The sequence below is a fragment of the Prosopis cineraria genome, unplaced genomic scaffold (genome assembly GCF_029017545.1).
Source record: "Prosopis cineraria cultivar Desert tree isolate PC_DT_omini unplaced genomic scaffold, ASM2901754v1 PC8, whole genome shotgun sequence".
Classification (NCBI taxonomy): Eukaryota; Viridiplantae; Streptophyta; class Magnoliopsida; order Fabales; family Fabaceae; genus Prosopis; species Prosopis cineraria.
In genome coordinates this window covers 1790432-1813284 of record NW_026555339.1, presented here as the reverse complement: position 1 = coordinate 1813284, position 22853 = coordinate 1790432, and the positions used below count along the sequence as shown (strand labels likewise).

General features: G+C 34.0%; 1 protein-coding gene, 1 long non-coding RNA gene and 1 pseudogene across 7 annotated transcripts; 1 reads left to right on the top strand and 2 right to left on the bottom strand.

Annotated features, from left to right (window-relative positions):
* Positions 1–4312: 4312 nt before the first annotated feature.
* On the top strand, positions 4313–15283 carry LOC129318309 (uncharacterized; annotated as a pseudogene).
* LOC129317874 (probable inactive heme oxygenase 2, chloroplastic) lies at positions 14657–18335 on the bottom strand. 6 transcript variants are annotated; one of them, XR_008595077.1, is made up of 6 exons: positions 17703–18335; positions 17055–17278; positions 16528–16635; positions 16112–16244; positions 15138–15247; positions 14657–15056 (listed from the first exon to the last, which is right to left on the bottom strand). XR_008595077.1 is itself a non-coding variant. In XM_054962285.1 (5 exons), the coding sequence occupies exons 1-4, from the start codon at positions 18205–18207 to the stop codon at positions 16152–16154; spliced, it is 930 nt and encodes a 309-aa protein (XP_054818260.1). In that variant the 5' UTR covers positions 18208–18335; the 3' UTR covers positions 14657–15209; positions 16112–16151. The 6 variants fall into 6 exon arrangements, 3 of the variants coding, with proteins under 3 accessions (XP_054818260.1, XP_054818259.1, XP_054818261.1); XR_008595078.1 differs by having other exon boundaries at positions 15138–15209; XR_008595076.1 differs by having other exon boundaries at positions 15138–15308; positions 17703–18334.
* Positions 18336–19609: 1274 nt separating this feature from the next.
* LOC129319068 (uncharacterized) lies at positions 19610–21155 on the bottom strand. The gene is made up of 3 exons (XR_008595406.1): positions 21072–21155; positions 20893–20991; positions 19610–20014 (listed from the first exon to the last, which is right to left on the bottom strand). It is a non-coding gene; the product is annotated as an uncharacterized LOC129319068 (long non-coding RNA).
* Between the last annotated feature and the right edge of the window lie 1698 nt (positions 21156–22853).

The window sequence follows — 22853 nt, the reverse complement described above, 5'->3', positions numbered from 1 at the left end:
ATAAAGTACTAGATTCCTGACTACCTATAACACATGCATGATACTATGTAGAGAAGATCAAGCAAACATTAAAATCTCCAAGTTATTGGTCCTTAATGCCTAATGTAGCTTATCAACTACATTGTTTGCTTATCAAGAAATATTAAAATGAAAAAAAAACATGCAAGCAAACTCACTAATTCGCAAGTTAGTCTGCTATGGGTTTGGATTATGTGGTATAGGTCAAAATAAGCCATCATATAAATAAGCTGCATTTTATTGCTAACTCAACCTGCACCTATTGGGAGGATGAGTCTCACCAGCTCTACTCATATTTTCATGCCAATATTATATTTCTCCAAATTGTGTAGTTGAATAAGACTCTTTTTTTCAATTATATGTTTTCCTCGTGGTTAACATATCTTTGAAGGAGTTTTGTCCAACAATCCTATGCAAGGCTCCAGTATTATATAGTTGCAATAAAAAAGTGATTAGGTTGAGATCTTATTCCTCACATAAATATGCATACACGACACATACAGTTTAATTGAGAGACATTTACAATCTATCCTCAGTATTACAAGGAGATATTTTTTATCACTAACAGAACATACTCCTTATACTTCATTTATATATAACTATATCAATTAGATTTAACCAAATCCTAAAAAAACCAAAACAGTGATAAGTTGAGATATGATTTCCATTTTTCCCAATAACAAGTCTTGATTTATACCTTGTGTCCCCGTGATTTCTTTCTTTCTTTTTAATGGGGGCAAGATGGTCAATCTCCTGTTGATCCTTTATCTAATTAACATTCACGTGGCCATTCACGTTTCACAATAATTATTTTTTTCACACATCTTATAGTATTATTTTTCTCTATACTTTAAACTCGTGTGTACCCACTAACTAACTAAACGTTTATAAAATAACATTAATTAATTAGAAAGTATATATATTTATGTATGTGTGTATTGGTATGTCGTGTGTGTGGATAGTTATATGATTAAATACTATAAATATCTAATTGTATCTAGAAAAAGATCACAGAGTTATGAAGTTATTAGATTATGGGGTATGAAGTTATTAGAATGAAGGAATAAATAACATAAATTACATTCACCAATTAAAAATAATTCTATAAATAGGGTCCTATATGATTTCATGTGTGAGTTAAACCATGAAAGATGATAAGAGATTCATGTCCTAAACAGTATTGGAAATTACCATATAGAATTTTCCATAATCACGTTAGGGGGAAAAAACACTTCAAGACTTATGAGAATTAAATCAAAACAATGTGCAAGAGAATATGTGCCTAAAAGTCAGGTTAAATTCATACCTGAATTTACCTTTCTTGCTCAAGACAACTCCCGCATACAATATGAAGTGTTGTTGTCTTGTAATGCTAGAAGCAATAGTATTTTAATTTTTAAAAAGAGATACCAAAAGTCTAAAGTAAATATTAACAATAGTATCTTACTCTCACACACACATGTCTCGATTGTAATATTGAATATAAACAGATAATACTACTAAGATGAATCAAATGTAAAGACTAACAATCACTAGTTTTGAAAGTAAAGATCTTGAATCACATGCTCTTATTTGTCATCTTCTTGCTATTGAATATCTAGGTTGAAAAACATTACAAATTATGCATTAGCATGAGAGAGAGAGAGAGAGAGAGAGATGAGAATTGGACTAAGCTTGGAATTTATAGTAAGCAGTTAGAATTAAAAATATCAATGACAACACAAGATAATAAACTCAAACCTAAATGTTCACATGAAAACATAAAAACCTCGTTGAGCAAACACTTAAGATGTCCAAGTTGTGAGATAAACCATCTTAGAGCATCATAAGCATGTCTAGGATCGATATAGATAAATATATAACATTTATATGATAAAAGATTTCACCAGCTTGCATTCTTTCATAGAAAAACAAAAACACATAAGAGGCCAAGTCCACAACATTTGAAAGGTTCGAACATATACATTGGTTTCTAATTACAATCAAGATCTAAATATTTAGACCAATAGATTTTTAAATTATAAATTAGGCTCCTCTTTGCACGTTATCTATTGGAAGTGACCTACTAATCAAATATCACCTCTTCTATGATTTGTTCTTTGCTTTTTCCCTTTTGGATTCTCATTAAATATAGACTTCCTTTCTAAATATGCATTGACATCTTGAAAAGTAGACAAATGGTTGCAACTGCCCATCATCTCTATTCATGGATTCACGTGTTTAAAAGTCTAAATGACAGTTATTTGCTTTACTTCTTGGCGAGGAGGAGTTACAAAGGCACAGACTAGACCAACTTCTCTACATTACGCATGCAATACACATATAAAATAAAATGGAGATAGTTGAGATGTGGGGAGGTTTTTATGCTTGAAATTCCTACACAGGAATGTGTGTGTGGGGTGTCACATTTCACAATTAAATTATAATTAAGAATAAAAATTAATTTCACAAACCGGATTAAAGTGTGGGGAGGTTTTTATGCTTGAAAATTTTTAAGATTTTTAAAATTAAAATTTAAAATTATAAATTAATTGAGAAGTTTTGTTAATGGATAAGGTCATAAAAAGGGTGATGTCATTTATTTTTTTTGGTAAAAAGTAGTGAGAATATTTAGGGATAAAGAAAAGTTGATTGTAGTAACTTCTATATTATAAATTTAAAAACTAAATCATCAATATATCTAAATTATAAATAACCTGTTCAAATTGAATATTTTAATTATACCTCAGAATTTAATTTAATTTTACAAATAGGATTTGGAGTGAGGAAGTTATGATACTTGAAATTTTTTCAAAACTTCTAATATTAAAATTTAAAAATGTGAATTAGTTGAGAAATTATGATTGAAATATGAGATCATGGGATATAATATTTTGAGATAAGGGAAATTGTAAGTCTGTATGTTTTTTATTGTTTATATTATTAATAAAAATGAATATTTTTATTAATGTTGTAACTAAAAATATTCAAAATAATACACGAGCTCAATCAACAAATACCAAATCAAGCCTACTCGGCATTGGTCCAAAGCGATGGCCCAAGACCATCCACCATTAGGGAAATTGTCAGTCGAACACTCTAAAGTAAAAAAAGTTGTGAGAATATTCAGAGATAAAGAAAAGTTAATTGTAATAAATTATATGTTATAAATTTAAAAACTAAATCATCAATATATCTAAATTATAAATAGCCTATTCAAATTGAATATTTAAATCATGATCAAGAATTTAATTTAATTTTACAAATAGGATTTGGAGTGAGGAAGTTATGATACTTGAAATTTTTTCAAAATTTTGAATATTAAAATTTGAAAATGTGAATTAGTTGGGAAATTATGATTGAAATTTGAGATAATGGGATGGAATATTTTGATATAAGAGAAATTAGTTTTTGTCAGTTTTAGAGATGATGTTGATATTATTTTTTAAAAGATATTTTTAGAAATCAATGATGATATGAATAGCCTAAAATTGCAGTACTTTAAAAAATATTTATGTATTAAGTTTGGAGGAGTGCTTGTTATTCTTCTATTATATATAAATATATTTATATGAAGTTTGTTATTTTTACCTGAAATACAAAATAATTATGTTTTTCCTTTAAAATATTTAAAAATATTTTTTTATTGTTCATGAAAATTAAGTCACATGATCTATTATCTAATTTTTTTTAAAACACGAAAAATTGCTGATACTTAACCGCCAGTTTCTTAGGTGAAGGTCAACACCTAATATATTGCTTTAAATTAAAAATATATATAATTTTTTATATTAGTCAAGGAATTGTATGACTGAATGTTTTTTATTATTTATATCAGTAATAAAAATGGATGCTTTTATTTATATTGTAATTACAAATATTCAAAATAAAACACAACTCAGGCAATAAATATTAAAACGTGCCTACTCAGTATTGGTCTAAAGCAATGGCCCAAGACTATCCATAGTTAGGGAAATTGCCAGTCTAACGGTCCGAAAAGTGATGTAGGGGTCCAAAATAGCGTGCGACATTGTAGATGTGATGGGAACCGAGAAGCCTTAAAATTTCATTTCTCATCACTAGAGCTATACATCGAAGCTAACCGTTGACGTTAATTGCTTAATTTTAACAAATACATTGCTTCGATCTTTCTTTCTTGGGGAAGCAATGGTCCTGATCGTGATTCAAAAAAGAATATGCTATCGTTATGTTCCTCCTAGACAATCTGAGTAAATTGGTCGGTTTTTTCTTATGCTCCCACATTCACGCTATTCCATCTCTTTCCTGATCTTGCTTCTCATTGTTGTTCGCGTGAATGCTGTTTGATTCGAGAATTTTCTTGTCGACGGTGTGTTCCGTGTCCTTCTATATCATGTTCACCATCATCATGTAGAGGATTCCAATGCTACCTCTTGAAGCGATCTTTGTTTCAATACTTTTAACACAATCAAATTAATCTCATCTTAAAAATCAAAACGAGCTTCGATAAGCAGTCTGCTGGCTTTCTTGACACGCTTAACATAGAGAGTATTAGGACTATTCTAACCCACACTTATCCTTATCTGTATGAGCATTCCCACCATGTTGTTATTGCCGTTGCCATGGGCTACCTTTTCTTCATTTCATCTGACAACAACCATACTCTTGTAGAGAAATTAGATAACAATGTTAAATGGTGGTCTATGTATGCTTGTCTATTTAGTTTCTTTTATTTCTTTTCATCACCATTTATAGGGAAGACTATCCAGCCAAGCTATTCAAATTTCGGTTGATGGTGAGTTTTCCTCCTTTTCCTTGAGTTATTGTCATCTTGCTTTATACCTTCTCTAATAGATTATAGATATCACTATAACAGTTACATGTTATTATATTTGCAAGAAGGAACTAACAGGATTGTTAATTATATCGTTTGGTATATGATTTGCGGGTATATAGGCTGGATCTTAGTGGCAGCCGTGTATCATTTTCCTAGCTTTTAGTCAATGAGGGTTGATATGAGGATGAATCTCTCATTGTTCTTGACGATTTATCTCTCTTCTATTTTATTTCTCATATTCTTCCACATTTTATTCCTTGGCCTCTGGTACATTGGTCTTGTTTCACGTGTCGCTGGAAAAAGACCAGAAATATTGACTATTTTTCAGAACTGTGCAGTAAGTTTGGAGGATTTCTTTCCCCCTTTTTTCCTTTAAATTTTCATAACCCCCAATATTGTTCTGTTGTATTTTTGGTACCAGGTGATTAGTGTGGCATGCTGTGTATTTTATAGTCACTATAGCAATCGTACCATCTTGAAAGAAAGCTTGCTTGATCGAAGAAATTCTATTTGGTTTTTCTTTGGGAGTCAGGAAGGGAGAAATACACTGCTCGAAAATTTTCTCAGGATGAATGAGTTGAAGGATCAGGTCTGCTCTTCCTGGTTTACACCAGTTGGATCAGCAAATGATTATCCTCTTTTGTCCTAGTGGGTTATTTATGGCGAGGTACTTGATAATACTATGAAACATACAGAACACGCTTTTCTATGACATATATGCAAGTCAACACTGGTTCGTCCTACATTATGCGATCTTACTCTTTTGTTGTTCTAGCTAGCTTGCAATGACTTATGCCATAGCTCTTCGGATAAAATATCTTCCATTTACTCACTTTGGGCTACCTTTATTGGACTTTACATTGCAAATTATGTAGTTGAAAGGTCAACAGGGTAAGTAGTTGTTTATAGTTGATTTTATAATGTGCTGAATTTGGTTAATTTCCTGTACAATGAAGTATGGATATAGTTTTTAATGGTTTCAATCGCTTGTTATTTCTTGTAATTTTTGTGTACATAGGAAAGATTATTATTTTTTTTATAAAAATTTTGCTTCTCTGTTCCCCCTTCATTCAATTAGCTTTTAGCTGATGTCTTGCTTACTTATATGTTGTCTTTGATGCCTTGCTATTATTGCTCGAGATTTTAAGTTTCAATGATAATCTAAATAAAGACTAAACAAGTAAACGACTGTGGTGATTTTTTCTTTTCTCTACAAAAATGCGCTAATAGAGAATATATGAAATAATAAATTATCTACTTGTGTCATTGATGTTATATTGTTAGCTTTCTAATGAGTCATTTTTTCTTTAATAAGAACTAAGTGACTCATTTAAGTAGGCAACACTATAATTTTATATCACATGATGTAAGTATATTTTACACTATTTCACTTCACATTTATGTTTTATCTTTGAAAAATTAACAGGTGGGATCTTTCTCATCATTTGCCAGTTAAAGAATATGAAAAGTTGAAAAAGAAAGAAATGAAGCCTGACTTTTTGGATATGGTTCCTTGGTATTCTGGGTATGTATTAAACACTTATCTTTTTCTTCTTTATTTTTTAATACTTCTCCAGGGGTTAAAGAATTGTAAACGAATGAGTTGCTTACGTGCTCTCCATATTAAATGATGTAGAACATCAGCTGACTTGTTCAAAACTGTATTTGACCTCTTGGTATCAGTAACTGTATTTGTTGATCGTTTTGATATGCGTATGATGCAGGTATTTTTTTTGTGCATCTTCATAATATTATGAGAATATCTCATTTTAATTTATAGCTTAATGTCACGAGGCCATTACTCTTTTCCCAAAAAGCTAGCTCATTGAGGTGTGTAGCGCACCTACTTATATAATCAGGACCCTCCCCAAGTCCCTTCAATGTGGGACTTGACAACTCCCCTAAGCTAATTTGTGACGCCCCCGTCATGGGTGGCCCATCAGAAGGGCCCATCAATTGGACAAACTCAGGTCTAACTCTGATACCACTTTGTCACGGGACCATTACTCTCTCTTCAAAAAGCTAATTCATTGAGGTGTGTAACGCACTCACTTATATAGCCAGGACCCTCCTCAAGTCCTTCTGATGTGGGACCTGACATTAAGGTCAATAATGAATTATATTTCATGTTCTAATATTATTAGGTTTAATATTTTGTGTCATAGAAATATTTGGGAATCTTTACTTTGGCTTTTGCTAAGTTACCAAAGTTCTTGCATTGGATTTAATTTTAACAAATACTAATTCCATATATAATTGCCAATGACATTGTTTCAAGACTTTCACCTTCTTTAAGAATAAAAAAAGTTCAACGCCTAAAAGGTTGATGTGTGTGCTTAAAAAAATTAAAAAACAAAGCAATTCTGATTTCCAAATATGAAATTGTCATGTTTGTAAATTGGTCAGAAGGAAATATTTCAAGTGCTATATACTTGCTGGGTCTCTAGATTCAAATTTAATGTGTCCTTGCATGATTTATTATAGTGAAAATGACAAAGAGGTTCTAAAAGAATCAATTAATTCAAGTTTGATCTCAAGTGTCAAACTTTAAAAATTTACAACTCAATTTTTTAATTTTACAATTACGTTGTGATAAATCTGTAACTTGTTTTCCAAATTTTAACATGGTTGAAGAATAAAAGAAAATTATTTTTCCTATTAAAATTTGAAATACAAGTTGTAAATTCATCATAACGGAGTTGTAAAATTGAGAGATTGAGTTGTAAATTTCTGAAATTTAGCACTTGAAACTTGACTTGAATTAATTAATCCTTTTAGAATCTCTCTATCATTCTCCCTTTATTATATTCTATTGGGAGCAAGCTGAGCTATAACTTTGTCAAAGTTTTAGTTACATCTTATTTCTCTCATAGTTGACTTCATCTACATAATCTTTAAGAGTGTCGCAACAACATGCTTATTGTGCCTTCTCTTAATCATTGATGTTATATTATTCTCAAATTTGAAAAGGGTGCTTTGCGTTCATCTAACCCTAGTCTTGTTGCGAGAATTCCTTTTCATTTGCGTATTTGCTTGGATGTGACAAATATTATTTTCATCAACAGGCAGCAATGAGCAAGTTTAATAATGGAGACCGACAAGGTGATATTCTTTATGATCATTTCAATGAGAAGGATAACTTTTGGTTTGACTTTATGACTACTTGCTCAGCCCTTCATTTGTCTAAGGAAAGGTGATTCTGTGCATACCTTGCTATGTGGTGATTTGCTACTTATTGGAGGTGATCTTGCATAAGTTGTTGTAATTAATTTGTTATGTCAATAATGACTACATGATATAATCAGTTGTTACTCTCTAAAGTTCTTGGCACTAGTAAGTTGACACCGGATGATATGGTGGTTGTTGATCAAGAAATATTGTGTTTAAGCTTGAATTTTAATCATTGTAGGTCTAAATTCAAGCAATGAAGACTAGGTCTTCAGTCCTTATGTTTGGACAATCCTTGAACGTTATTGTGATATGTTCATAAAGCATCGTATTATATTCCTTTTAGTTTTTACATGATTTTCTTGGACATGATTCTTGACAGGGTTATCAAGATGTGTTATTCTTGCACCTTATACGTAAACGTTGGGAAACAGATAGAGCTTAAGTAGAACAGAAGATATAAAATGCTAATATTATGTTAAATATTAAAACACTCTTCTCCTCAATGGAAGGAAAGAGAGTTACAGTACAAGAAAACACAGTCAATTAAAGGAAATAGTCTACTAGAAACTACACTCACTAAAACATTAACACAAAATTGTAAAATGATGAAGAAAGATAATCTTCCTCCACCCCCACCTTGGCTTTCGAGAGGGAAAACTCTCCTCATCATTCTCAATTTCAAAACATGACTTTGTTGGATTTTTTATATTAAGTATGCTTAAGGATATTATATTTCACCAAAGTAGTTTAAGCCATTTGGTTAGATACTTTCTAAGTTTATATATTTCTAATCTATCTTCTAATCTTTAGATATGAGACTTCTTTTAGATTCTAATATTCCCCCGACTACTTTTTTTCTCTCTCTTATTTTTTCATCATCTTCTTCTTGCTTGGGCTTGTACATTTTTTAGTCTCAAAGGCCTCAAGTCTATTAAATTTCTCCTCCTCCTCCTCCTCCTCCTCCTCCGTTTCTATCTCTTTTTTAATCTCTCTCTCTCTCTCTTTTTCATGTTTCATCTTTCATTTTTTTCCTTTTTTTCTTTCTATCTTTTTTGTCTTTTTTTGGTCCCTGAACAAATGGTTTTGATACCATGTTAGATTTTTTATATTAAGTATGTTTAAGGATAGTATATTCCACCAAAAGAGCTTATGTCATTTTGTTAGATACTTTCTAAGCTTATATATTTCTAATCTATCTTCTAATCTTTAAATGTGAAACTTCTTTTATGTTCTAATAGACTTCACTTCTACTAGGAGACTCCAACCACTAATATAAGCCAAAAAGTAACATTTACAGTCTACAATACTACCCTCTCACAACTCAGGCCTATAGCAACTCTAATTGCTTGTTTCTTTCTCCTTGACGTTAGGAGTTTCAAGGTCAATGCCCTGCCATCAGAAAGTTGCTTTCCCTTTTTTTGAATCTTCCTAAGTTTCCTCTCATGAGCCTTTGCAGCAAAAGTGGGTCTATCTGAAACTAAGAGCAATTGAGTCTTATCAGTTTCTTAAAATAAACTCAAGTTAAAATACAAAATTTCTAAAGGCAAATGCAGTTAGAATAGTAAAATTAATGACAAGGTTTAATTCTAGGACCACGATCTTGTGCTTACAAAGCCAATATTGCCGTTTTCTGAAAGTTTCTGTTACTTAGCCTTCTGTGTCATCCTGGATTTTTTCAGGCTTTGCCATCACCTTAGCACAATCTAGATAATTGGCTAGGAGAAATTTATGACTTGTGTGACAATCGTTAGCATGTCATGGTATCGATATTCAATACAGATAATTGTTTACACTGTAAGTTTCTGATGGCATTTTCTTGAACAGAATGTATCATCCTAGAATCCTAGGGTGAGAGTGCTTTAATTTTGAATGATGCATTGATTTTGATTGTCCAGGATTTAAGGCATCAGATGAGTTCTATGCCCTCTCTAATATATATGAACTTTTTATGGTATGCTGACTATATCTTTATTTGGGTAATGATTGTTTCCCATTCTGTTTTAGATATCCTAACCAGTCTGCATTCACATATGAATGGCGTCTTTTCATTCCTTTTGAGTATGCTCTCCAACCCCCTCCATGGTATAAACCAGAACAGATAGTTGTAAACAAACCGCAGGTACCTTTTGGGAATGCACTGAAGCAGTACTATGGACCTCAGTGTTTTATAATTCCTGGAAATCATGGTTAGTGTACACCTCGACTTGAGCCACTCCAAATTGCCTCATTTTAAGGAACTCATGCAATGATCATATTTTCCTCTTTTTTGCCTTCTTCTTCCTTTTTTTTTAGCTGGAATTTCCCTTTTGTATCATTGAATTTCCCTTTGGTCAATATACTTTCACTTTTTCATAGATCCCTTTTTGTATTTAATGCCAATATGATGTGGTAATCTTCATGGATTTACAGATTGATGGACTTCATACCTTTATGAGATGTATATATCATAAAAGTTGGTTAGGTGGGTGGTTCATGCCCCAGAAGAAGAGTTATTTTGCTTTGCAACTTCCTAAAAGATGGTGGATTTTAGGGCTTGATCTAGCACTCCATGGTGATATTGATGCATACCAATTCAAATTCTTTTCAGAGGTGATAACGGAGAAGGTATTCTCCATGTTCTCTTTATTATTTTGGCATGTTGATGGAATCCATCATGAACGTTTCATGGCAAATAGTTTCTGCTTACTGTTTATTATTATATAATGTGTTGTTTGAAGTAGTGATAGTGTGTAAATTTTTCTAGAATGACAGAAAGGTTCAGGGATTTAAATTTGGAGTAATTTCTGTAACTTCAGTTTACTAAAATAGTGGTTTTCTTGCAAACGTCAATGCATTAGAAGGACTGGTATTTCAAAGAAGGATACATGTATGTATTACATGTTTATTGGGTACATATTCCAACATATGTATCATTGACCTCTTTTTTTTTTTTTGCTATACTTTTTGAAATATTTCAAAATGCTAAAAAAAATAACTCGAGCTTACTGAGAATTTTAGAAACATGAATAAAAATGAAGATTGACATTAAATTTGAATTGAAAGTCTCTAATTTCAATTCCTTTTATGCTTTTTTTTTCCTGGTAGTTTGTTATAATCCTTCTATTTAATTTAAAATATTTCTTTAAAACTTAAGTTTCTTGCATTCACTTTTTCACCAGTTAATTGTTACAGTCACATGCACCCCTCTCCTTATTTATTTATTAAATTTAAACTTTACACAGTGTATTACATTTGATACACTTTTATACTAATACTTCTCAGGTTGAAAGTAATATTATGAAATAATAAATAATTATATTAAACGATCACCTCTGTCCCTTATTATTATTGTCATAGGAAAACTTCCATGATACACTTCTGAATCCCATTTATAACAAATCGAATGGTGAGTTTCATACATCAAATCGAATAGTAAGCAGCACTATTCGCAACCTGTGAATCATGCAATATGCTATAAGTTCTAATGATACGTAGATAGTGAAATATATAGTGAAATGTGTGAAAAAGGTGTGCTACTAGCATTGCCTAGTTAACTTAAGATCACATCGCCCCCCCCCCCCAATTCTCTTATTCTTTTGAATAATAGAATAATGTATGACTCACCTGTGTATCCCATCCTCCAAGGAATTCACTTACTCTTATCATACATACATACATACATACATACATACATACATATATATATATATATATATATTGTCTTGCAATGTCTAGTTTGCTAATGAAGTTTATTTTGCTATTACTATCTCCATTATGTCCTCCTCAGTCACCCTCCCTACGTGTCCTTTTTTCTTTCCTCCAGTTATGGTCATGTCTCTGAATCTCCGACCTGTGATACAATCCACTTTTTGTTTTGCACCTCTATTTGACCAACTCTCTGGTTAAGCATACACCCTAATGCGATCATATCTAATTAAGGTTCAAGAGGGTGACTCTGTGATCATCATGACTCATGAACCCAGTTGGCTTCTTAATTGGTACTGGAATGTTGTTTCTGGGCAGAATGTTTCGCACCTAATTTGTGATTATTTAAGAGGAAGATGTAAACTTAGAATGGCTGGGGACTTGCATCATTACATGCGTCATTCTTGTGTAAAATCAGATGGGCAAGTCCATCCTCGACACCTACTCGTAAATGGCTGCGGTGGAGCCTTTCTGCATCCAACCCATGTTTTCCGCAAATTTAAAGAGCTTGATTTGGTTTCCTATGAATGCAAAGCTGCATATCCTTCCTTTGATGATTCAAGCAGGGTAAGTAGAACGATAATACTGAATAGTTGCTCACGACTTTCCTGCTCTATTCTAGCACACGATTATATAAAATATTTGGTTTGGTGCAGATTGCTTTAGGAAATATACTAAAATTTCGTAAGAAGAACTGGCAATTTGATGTTATTGGTGGAATTATATATTTTGTACTGGTCTTTTCAATGTTCCCCCAAGTGAGTTTTTCCATTTCTTTCTTTGTCATTTTGAGATACATTGCATTTGCTGCCAATAGAAATCATGGCTTTTAAGCCATGTCTGTCTCATTCTTTTGTTTTCTGTCTTGCAAGAGGCAGCATATTTGCAGATCTGACAAGGTGAATAGGTGATATTACATGTCATTAAGTTGTGACTGTTTTCTTTGACTTGATTTATAGTGTGACCTCAATCACATCCTGCAAGATGATTCATTTTCTAGTCAATTGAGGAGTTTCTTTAGTACTGTGGGGAATGGATTTTATGTATCTTGGAGAACTCTTGTGTATCGCTAGGGGGAGCTATAATTTTGCTAGTTGCAGCATATTCTTTTGTTCCACCCAAAGTGTCTTGGAAGAAACGAGCAATTATTGGAGTTCTTCATGTCACTGCTCACCTAACTGCCGCACTTACTCTTATGTTACTCATGGAACTTTGTGTCGAAACCTGTATCAGACATAAATTACTGGCAACTTCCGGTAAGGTTACTGTTCTAGATGGGTGCAATTTGCTTACCTGCATTCCTTCTCATTTCTAAATATGTTGATATAATATGTGTATTTGATTTATTTATGTTTCATCTGCATTTCGTGAGACTATAGATAGTGAATGCTTATATAATACGTTAATAACCTTTTCCATTGGGTCATGTTATCACCAACTTGATGTCGATTATATACGTGCATGGGCAATGAATTGCCAAACTATGATATAGTTTTTTTTTTTTTGGCTTGGGATATTGTTCTGACTCTAAGCTCATGAATTTACAACAGTAAACATGGAAAACAATTCTGGATGCTTCATGTGTTATGATAGTTACTGTGTAGTTTTATTGGGGGAACATGATACTTAGTACTAAGTAGCTTCCGTTTTATCCAGGCTATCACACCTTGTATCAGTGGTATCGATCAATGGAAAATGAGCACTTTCCAGATCCAACTGGCCTTCGATCTCGTATAGAACAATGGACATTTGGACTCTATCCAGCATGTATCAAGTATTTAATGTCTGCATTTGATGTTCCCGAAGTAAGGAAATTCTCTGGGTTCCCTAGATTGTCATCACTGTTATGAGCTCGATCACTATATAAACACTCATGGTGAATTTTCTCAGGTCATGGCTATCACGCGAAACCATATCTGCAAGAAGGGAATGGAGTCACTTTCCCGAGGAGGCACTGTGATATATTATGCTTCTGTCTTCCTGTACTTTTAGGTCTTATCAACCCCAGCTGTTTCGTTTGTGTTTGGAAGCTATTTGTACGTTTGCATCAATTGGCTTCACATCCACTTCGATGAAGCTTTCTCATCCCTACGAATTGCTAATTACAAGGCATTCACAAGATTTCATATTAATTCCGATGGCGACCTTGAAGTTTTCACTCTTGCGGTTGATACAACAACAACAATAACAACAACAACAACAACAACAACAAGCTTTTATCCCACTAGGTGGGGTCGGCTACATGGATTGCAAGATGCCATTGTGCTCTATCATTTATTAAGCTTTTAGAAATATTATTAATTAAGAGATCACGTTCAACAACTTCCAAGAGTGTTCTTTTAGGCCTTCCTCTATCTCTCTTAATCGGACTCAAAGTTATATGTTCCACTCTTCTCACTGGTGCCTCCCTTGGTCTTCTTTGTACATGCCCAAACCATCTCAACCGATTTTCTATCATTTTTTCCTCAATAGGTGCCACCCTCACTTTTTCACGTATGTGCTCATTTCAAATTTTATCTTTACGTGTATGTCCGCACATCCATTGTAACATTCTCATCTCTGCTACTCCAACTTTATGCTCTTACTGTCCCGTTAGAGCCCAACATTCACTCTTGCGGTTGATAAGGTAAAAAAATCATAATTCTCCCTGCTGTTTTATATAAGATGCGACGTTGACTCGGTACCTTCTAGGTCAATACCATCTAGAAGAAACGAAACAGAGAGACGTTGAACTCGTATTTTCAATTCTTTTAATAATTTTACAGGATTAAGATTAGCATGCACCATGTTTACTAAGACGCTTCTATGCTGCTAGCTCCCAATATACTTTGTTTACCCCTCTTGGCGAAGAAGGCCAATTGATGGATGAAAGAATTGCATTCCCATGTGGCTGAGTTAGGTTGTGTAAATCTCCAGAGTCCCAAACGTGAAGCCTTGCTATGTAAACTCACTGATTGTCGTAAACTTGAGAAATGAGTTGGTCATGACTTAGTAGCAACACAAGTTGAGTGTTATTGCTCGAAACTTAGGTGAATGATGCACAAGAGTTGCTAGGTGTATAAGATGGAAATTTCTAATGAGCCACAGTTTGCTTAACTGGTGTCACTCTCGTGTGAATGATACCTAATTTAAGCTTCTAGAACACGATGATAATGACCAGCTCTAAATTCTGTTACCTTACTACCTCCTTTTTTTTTTTTTTTGAGTTTGTGGTGGGAATTTGATATGCTTTCTTCGGTTTATGAAACTGGCATGCCATTTTACAAGTGCAGGTTCCAAAGGAGTGGAAACTAGACCCTGATTGGGATGGAGCCAATAGATGCAGAGCAGTTGAGCTATCTGAGAAGGTATCCCAGCAAATGGAGGGCAGCCACAGCTCAGCAGGACCCTGTACAGACTGTTAAAATCATTGACCAATTCGTTATTGGGCGAACGGATAAGAATGATAAGGCAACACGAAGAGAGTCACCAGCTAATGGGCCTCTCCAGTGATCTTGTTCTCTTCAGCCTGGGATGGACTCAAGCCCTTAAATGTAGTGCACTGTATATAATTGGTTATTTTCAATTGTCATCTGTGAGCTGAGCTCGGGTCGCAGCATTAGCATTCACGCAAAAGTACAGCAGCAGGTTAAACAAGTCACTGGTGATTAAAAATTCATAAGAATTTAATTAGTGCAACGAATCAAAAACGATTTATTATCAAAGTGTTTTTGCAGAGAATAATAGTAAAGTAGTAATTTATCAAAGTGCATTAATCAACCCCACCACCTGCAACATTTACTTTAAAAAAAAAAGGATAAAGTTATTGTATCCTTATATAAACTAATTGAAAAAACAAATCTTTCAAGTGTTAAGGTTAAGCTCTTCGCATAATTACTTTATATAAAAATATTTCAGATAATAGAATATCTTAACATGTGAAATAACTTTTCAAACTATTGGCTGTACAGAATTTTGTTAATTCTCAAATGTACCAATGATAAACTGCCTTGGATCCATTAATTTTTCAGGATCGATCCTTTACAAAAAAAGGGGGGGTTTGCAAAGAAACAAGGCATTACAGAGAAAGCTAATATAGAATGAAAGTTGAGCGCGCGAAAAAGAGAGTAGTCAACCATTCAATTTCTTTTCTAGAAAAGGAAGTGCTCGCAGCTGAATATATTCCATTCATATTGGCTATCGGCGGCTGTTAGATATTTGGGAGCTGATATGCAGTATCACCATTGATAAGCAAAATATTTCCTTTGTTTTTCATTTTAAAGAATTAAAAATAATTGTACAATCTCGAAATTTAAAATACATTTTCTTAGACTACATCGATCGTCATTTTAAGGGGGCAAGAAAAGTGTAACATTTGCCCCTCTTGATTCATCTTGGCTCCATTAGTTAAAAGTTTCAGTTACGATAAATAAAAGGAGAAAAAAGGGAGTTTTAGAATCTTACAATCAAGTCACTGCTGTTAATTGAAGTATCAGAAAACTGCTCATAAGATGATCAGACGAACAATCTGCCCCAGAAACCGGAATGACTTCGTTGCTTCTTTTAAGCATCTGTTTTTTTCATCTCGAGTCCAATGCTGCATTAACCAGAATCAGGATAAAGAATAAGAAAGACAAAGCATTTAGATAAAATTTGGTGGACTCTTGCAACAACAAAAGCATCTCTTATCTACATATCCACAGAAGTTTACGTTGATTGTCGTTGGTGGACTCTTGTACATTGCATAAAATTTGAACAATAACTGGCATTATTTACAAATCATAAAAAATGTGACTAGTTATAGAATGCATATTTAACATTGATTATTAACATTGATGACTGATGCCAAAGCCAAATGAGAAGTAATCTTAAACGTTAACCTCGCTAAGCATATTTAGCTTCTCCCGGACCCCTTTCAGGAATTCTGATGCATCTCCTTCCCATCTATAGAACTCCAGCTCCTTCCCCTCCAGGAGCTTTTCAGAAACCTAAAAGCAGCACAATGACAGAGAAAATATGATAACAGAAATCCTTGATGAACATATGGTGTTTCCATGATTAAAACCTCCCATAAAAGAAAAAGATACAGTCTTGATTGACTTCAGGGTTTTTGGACCAAGTAATAACATTGGAATAATCAAATAAACATTGATTTGTAACCGATAGCATCGGATGTATGTCTGTGGAAACAGGCATCTAGGAACTGCTTCTGTTGCGACCTGTCTCAGTTAAATAAGTAAAAAGTTCAATTATTTTTTGCATTACACATGTAAGCTGCGAGAAGGTCTTAGAGTCAGTAAAAGACCACCTCCAAAATCTCATGGATTCACAACAATGACATAAATTTGCAAGCTAAACTTGACAAATGATCGCATAGACAAAAATCCAGGAAGAGTTTTATCCATACCTTTCTTGCTATCACCTGACCACCTGCAAGATGTGAAAAAATATATATATACAAATGACAGAGGAATAATGGAGCATTATTCTCAGCAAGTTCCTCCAGATATTTAGCATAAGAAAGCCCTGGAGAGCTGGCATCTGGAATCATAAATCCTTGTCGGCCAAACCATTCCAGATCTTTTGACAGGCTTTCCGATCGCTCCAACCCATTCTTCCTGAAGTAGGCATCTGACATGCATAAAAAAAACGGATTTCCCTGAGGTTTAGTAGTAGGTCTAAACAAAATGATAGACGAGATAATTGCTCCAGGTAATCATATTTGCAACGTATCATTATCGAGTACCCTAGAGCAGTAATTTATAGGTTCACAGTCTAAAATTTACCATCACTTTTGTATTTTCTCACTAAACTAATATAATGCACCACACATTTATCATCGAATCCTTGTGTAAAGCATGTTAGAAGTTATGTTAATATAAGATTTCAGCTCATTTAAAATCACAATGTCTGTAATATACTATGATAAATTGGTTACTGATGAACGCTCTAACAGGTTGATTAGATCAGTAGGGACTAGAGCAGCAAAGTTGTTGCATAGGAAAATTCGAGCAAGTGAAGGATCAAAGTTGGGCGTCAGGAACAAGTAACTCACAAGAAACGTCTGTGGATTCATCCACGATACGTTCGACGGTGGTAAAAATGAGCTTGCTATCAACCAGGTACTTGAGCAATCCCTCCATACTAGGCTGCCACGTTTCATCTTCACTGCCATTATCTTCGCCATTGGATGTTTCTAAGCTGTTGCTATTGTCAGCAACGTCGGAACTATTATCGTCGTCAGAGTGTTTCTTGCCATTGATGTTACGGAGTCTCATAGCGACGAACCTCATCTCTTCAGTGATTCCTGTGCTCTCCCCAGGGTAAAGCTTTCTGTACCTCTTTCGCTTCTTCAGAACCGGAGGAGCATTATTTACCGTCATCGGTGGAGAGGACGAAGTAACCGCCGTGGAATTGGTAGAATCAGAGCAGATAATTGAGCTCTGAAAGTTCCTCACATTCATAGTTGAAATTGTGGACACCTTCAATTGCACATAGTTAGGTGATGAAAACGGCACTCGCAGGAGAGGCTCGTACGATAGCTTCGCCGCCACCCACATCACTGCAGATATTGCCGACTGTGTGTCCTGCTGTGGTGCTGTCTGGCTCGATTGGGTTAGCACCTTAGCATTTCAAATGGAAGACAAATATCGTTTTCCAGTAGTTATACCCTAGCATCTATTAGCAATGAACTCAACCAAGTTATTCATAATTTGAAAATATATTTAAAACATAGCTAAATTTTTTTCAGCCGCTAAAAAAATACTATAATTAACAGCAATCGAAATAATCTCCACGTGATCAGGGGTAAAAACATTTTGATAGCATGAGATCATGGGACCCATACTAGCCAGCACCATCAGTCCAATATCTGCCTTCGTCCGGTGAGTCAACCTGATCTCCAATTCAACTAGACGACATTGGGCGAGTCAAGCAGCCCAACTCATCTATTTACTGGCTTAAATTTAAAATAAAAGGCAGAATTGGGTAATTTATTAATAATATAATATACTCCCTCCATTTTAAATTACAAGACACTTTTAAATAAAATCTAACATATCAATAAATCTCATTAAATATACTTAACAACCTTATCTTTTCAAAATAAAATTTAAACTTTCAAAAATACTCATAATTTAATATATTAAAAAGAGAAGAAACAAAAATTAATTGTAAAGAGAGAAAGAGTAATTATTAAAATTAAAATATTTAATGAAATATTAATCTATTGAAAGTGTCTTATATTTTGAGATAAAAAAACTCTTTCAAATATACTTTATAATTTAGAACGGGGAGAGTGATTTACCATAAATTTTATATTCTATACTATAGACTATTCCGCCACGACTATATATATATTAAGTTAAAAAATTAAACAAGTTAGATTTTACCCTCAGCAGCCAGCACTCAATGAAAATAAGGTAAAATTAAATAAATATTTTATGAGAGAAACATGACGTTACCGTGATTATTATTTATATTTAATACATGTCCTCAAGGCTATTCCAAAGCTTGATAGGATCAGAGTTTGTACGGAGGAGAGACACATCAAGAATAGAATGAAAGGCAACAAGGCTAAGCTGCTCAGGGGGGCTGCAAAGGAGTTAGAGCAGGGCATCAGTTTGGCCAAAGCTCTATCAGTGCTTCAACAATATCCATCTCTCACTTTACCAAAGATCAAAGTTCAAGTTTCCGAACAGCAAGCGGAGGAAAATCGTCCCACGGAAGAGTGATTCTGGCAATATTGATTTATTTTTAGGTTTTATGGCATTCACTCAATTTTGTCTAGTACGTCTTTTTTTTTTGGCCGCTTGTCATGTACGTCTTTAAGGCGTGAACCATGAATCAAATGTATCATTTTTGTTGATCATCTATGCAGATGATATGATCTGGTACAAATGTTCTCCTGGGCATCAATATTATTTGAAAAAAAAAATTCCGGGATTCCGAAAACTAACCGAATAAGAAGAAAAATTAAGGAGTGTAATATAGAGGAAAGTAAAATACAAAGTCCCAGGAGCTAGCAGCAAGCTTGCCTAAAGGTAAAATACACAGGAGAGTAATAGAAAATAAACAAGTTCGCAAGCCCAAATCTAATAGAAGACTTGCAGGAAAGCTGCTCCGCTCATGATCCCAAAATTGAAGCGTCAGGCGCCTGTTTGACGTCTAGAGCTTCCCAAACATGCACGTATAAGCTATCAAGTCTTTAATCCTCGAGCTTGTACAAGTATTTACAGGAACTCTATCTAAAACGTCTCAGGTATAGTTAACTTTTAATTTCCGCAAGAATTCTAATGTCTCCTTGTAAGAAGGGTCAATGCGGCTCACAGGTTTGCAGGAATTTACATGATCCTTTGACTCCAGAACCTGCTTCAAAATTCCAAGATAAACAAAAGTAAAAAACTCTTAACAGCTCAGATGTTTCCCTGATCCAATCTCGATACAAAAAGAGATGCAAGGAACTCAGTTTGGCTTGGGGAAAATGCATTCTACTTCAGTTCATTTGTAATTATTCGGTTTTAAAAAATAATGACTAATGACTACTTGTCAACCTTATGGCTGTTCTTTCTTAAATATGATGAGTTAACCGAAGTGCAATACTTGCTTATCATGCTAATTTTAATGCTTTCATATGTGGCCCACAATTGTTTCATCCCCAGATGTCATTCATATATCTCAAAAATCGGGGCTTAATCATCTTGTGGCTATAGCATGTCCTACTGAAATAACATGTAATTAGACAAAGGAAATGCTGTGGTAGTCAACACCTGAAGCTCTAAAAAACTTTACATATCTTGACAGGACTTGCAGGTGAATGTTGTTCGGCATTCTTTTAGTACATGGACGTTACATGCGGACATCCATCCAGATAATAATAGTTTTAGAAAGACTTTTTTTTAGTAACCGCACAGGCAGTCAAAGCCAAGCCCAAAAGGGAACTTCACACGTGGCTTTTTTTTCTTTTTGTGGGGGGGGGGGGGACTGATAATATTCAAGCATCACTAGAATGTCGAAAGCCCCTCTGGAGACATTTCCAGCAATTTTTCAAGCAGGTTAAGAATGAGTTTTAGGATTACCTATAAGTAACATAGATATGTTCCAGGCATGACACTACGGTGAAATGTCATCAACGCTGGCTCTCTACTTCTCTTAAAACTTAAAAGATAGAAACTAAGAGAATCTTATGTAATTACTCTTTTTCCCCCCTTCTAGTCAATTGAGTTAGGATTTCACAATATACTCACCACCAGCTCACCAAAACCAGGATATGCTGATTCAATAGGGACAATTTCCACTCGAAAGGCCCATCCACCATAACCTTCAACTATTGGAGTTACTTTGGTCTGTAAAGAGTCATCAGCGATTCATATCAACAAATACACGCAGGCAGAACAACTAAATAAAAAACCAAATCACTGACTACCTCACAAAAGCTGAGCACCTCAAGCTTCCCTTTCTTGTGAAGGTGACGAATATAATCGTTGAGCTCTACTAATCTTGAAGACCCCGTCTTAGCTCACCTACCTATGAAACATTAAGAATTAAGAGCTGAAAAAATATTTTAAATACAGCAATTTCAGAATGAGAAATAAACTTTAAAATCAACATCTGCTGTTAAACATGTGCCAGCAACTTTATACTACTGATAGAGCAGACGAAGCACAATCCCCATTCGCCAAGGTACATCTGCGAGTTTGCTACCAAAATGTGGGCAGCTATAGAACACCTAAAACCCAAACGTCAAAAATAAAGAAACTGCAAGGAGATTTTAAAACAAGTTATTGTGAACACAAGCAGAAATCATTCATGCAATTGAGGAGACTGGAGACAGGACTTACAATTCCAATGGTATTATTCACAAGGTGATCAAAATTTCCCTCCATTGCCTTATACAGAATTTGCTTCACAACCAGGCCCCCCATACTGCAAACAACAGAAAACTGTATATATTAAATCATGAAACGTACAGACAAATATATGAAATTGGAACGCTATTTGATCCAACATTAGGATCTCAACACCTTTAGAGCAAATGCATTTAGAACAAAAACCTTATAGCAATCGGCTTTGTTGAATAAAAGGACTTCAAGCAAATAGCAAATCATCCAAGGGCCAAAAGTTTTATTATACAAACAATACTTAGCTGAACCGCTCCCTCTATGGAAAGTAAGAAAATAAATTACATAGATTAATAAATGGGCTATAGCATCACATTGGACCATTGCATCACATTAGGTTTTAAAATTCATAATCTGAATATATATATATAATATATATATATATAAAAGTATTTTCTTACTAGTCTTATTAATATAAAATACAGTCTATGAATGAGGTGACTATTTTTTAAAACATAAAAAGAGAGAAATTGCAACATATAATGAATATATTAAGTCTCCAATTTTAATTATTAATTCTTAATTCTTGAAACTATGACAATTAAATGTTCTATCAATAAGCTAAAATTCTAATAGCAGTTTAGAAAGTAGTTATTTTAACTTGTTCTTTCTTTTCTCTACTTATCTTTTGTAGACAACTTCAAAATTTTCAACTCCTCATCTACCAAGTATTTTTGATTTAGTTCTTGTCATTTTCATGCACTATCTTTACAGCTCTACTTGTTCATCATGGTAAAGAGAAAGGTCAGTTTGATAGTCAATGGTTATCCTGTGAAGCGTGAATCGCTTTAACAGTCAAAGATACATCCAAAAAATAACGCCAATGAGTATACAGAAAGCTAGAAAAGAATGGATGCACACCTGAGTGACAAATAACAGGTCGCTTCCCAATCCCTGCAGCAACAAGCTTCTCCAATAACATAGAACTAACTTCCTGAAAATTTACAGAGGGCAACAAACCAAAATGTAAATTGAGAGAGAACAGCAACATAGATGTGAACACAGCTGATGTAAGAGAGGTAGAATTAGCCAGCCAACCATAGCCAAGCAGCAGGGAAGGAGAGGATGGGGATGGGAAATTGTTCAGTGTTATTTGCCCCTCATTTGCAGACAGAAACATAGAGACTGGCAAACCGAAAATGAAGGAACAGAAGGAAGGAGATGAAACTAGCTCAGAACTTATAACCCCGCCAGGTTCAAAGTTCAAATTTACTAAAGTCAGATTACAGCATGAAAAAACCATATCCTTGAATCATAAGGATCATTAAGTAACGAGATTACTAGGGTGATGGCCAAACACTGAAGAC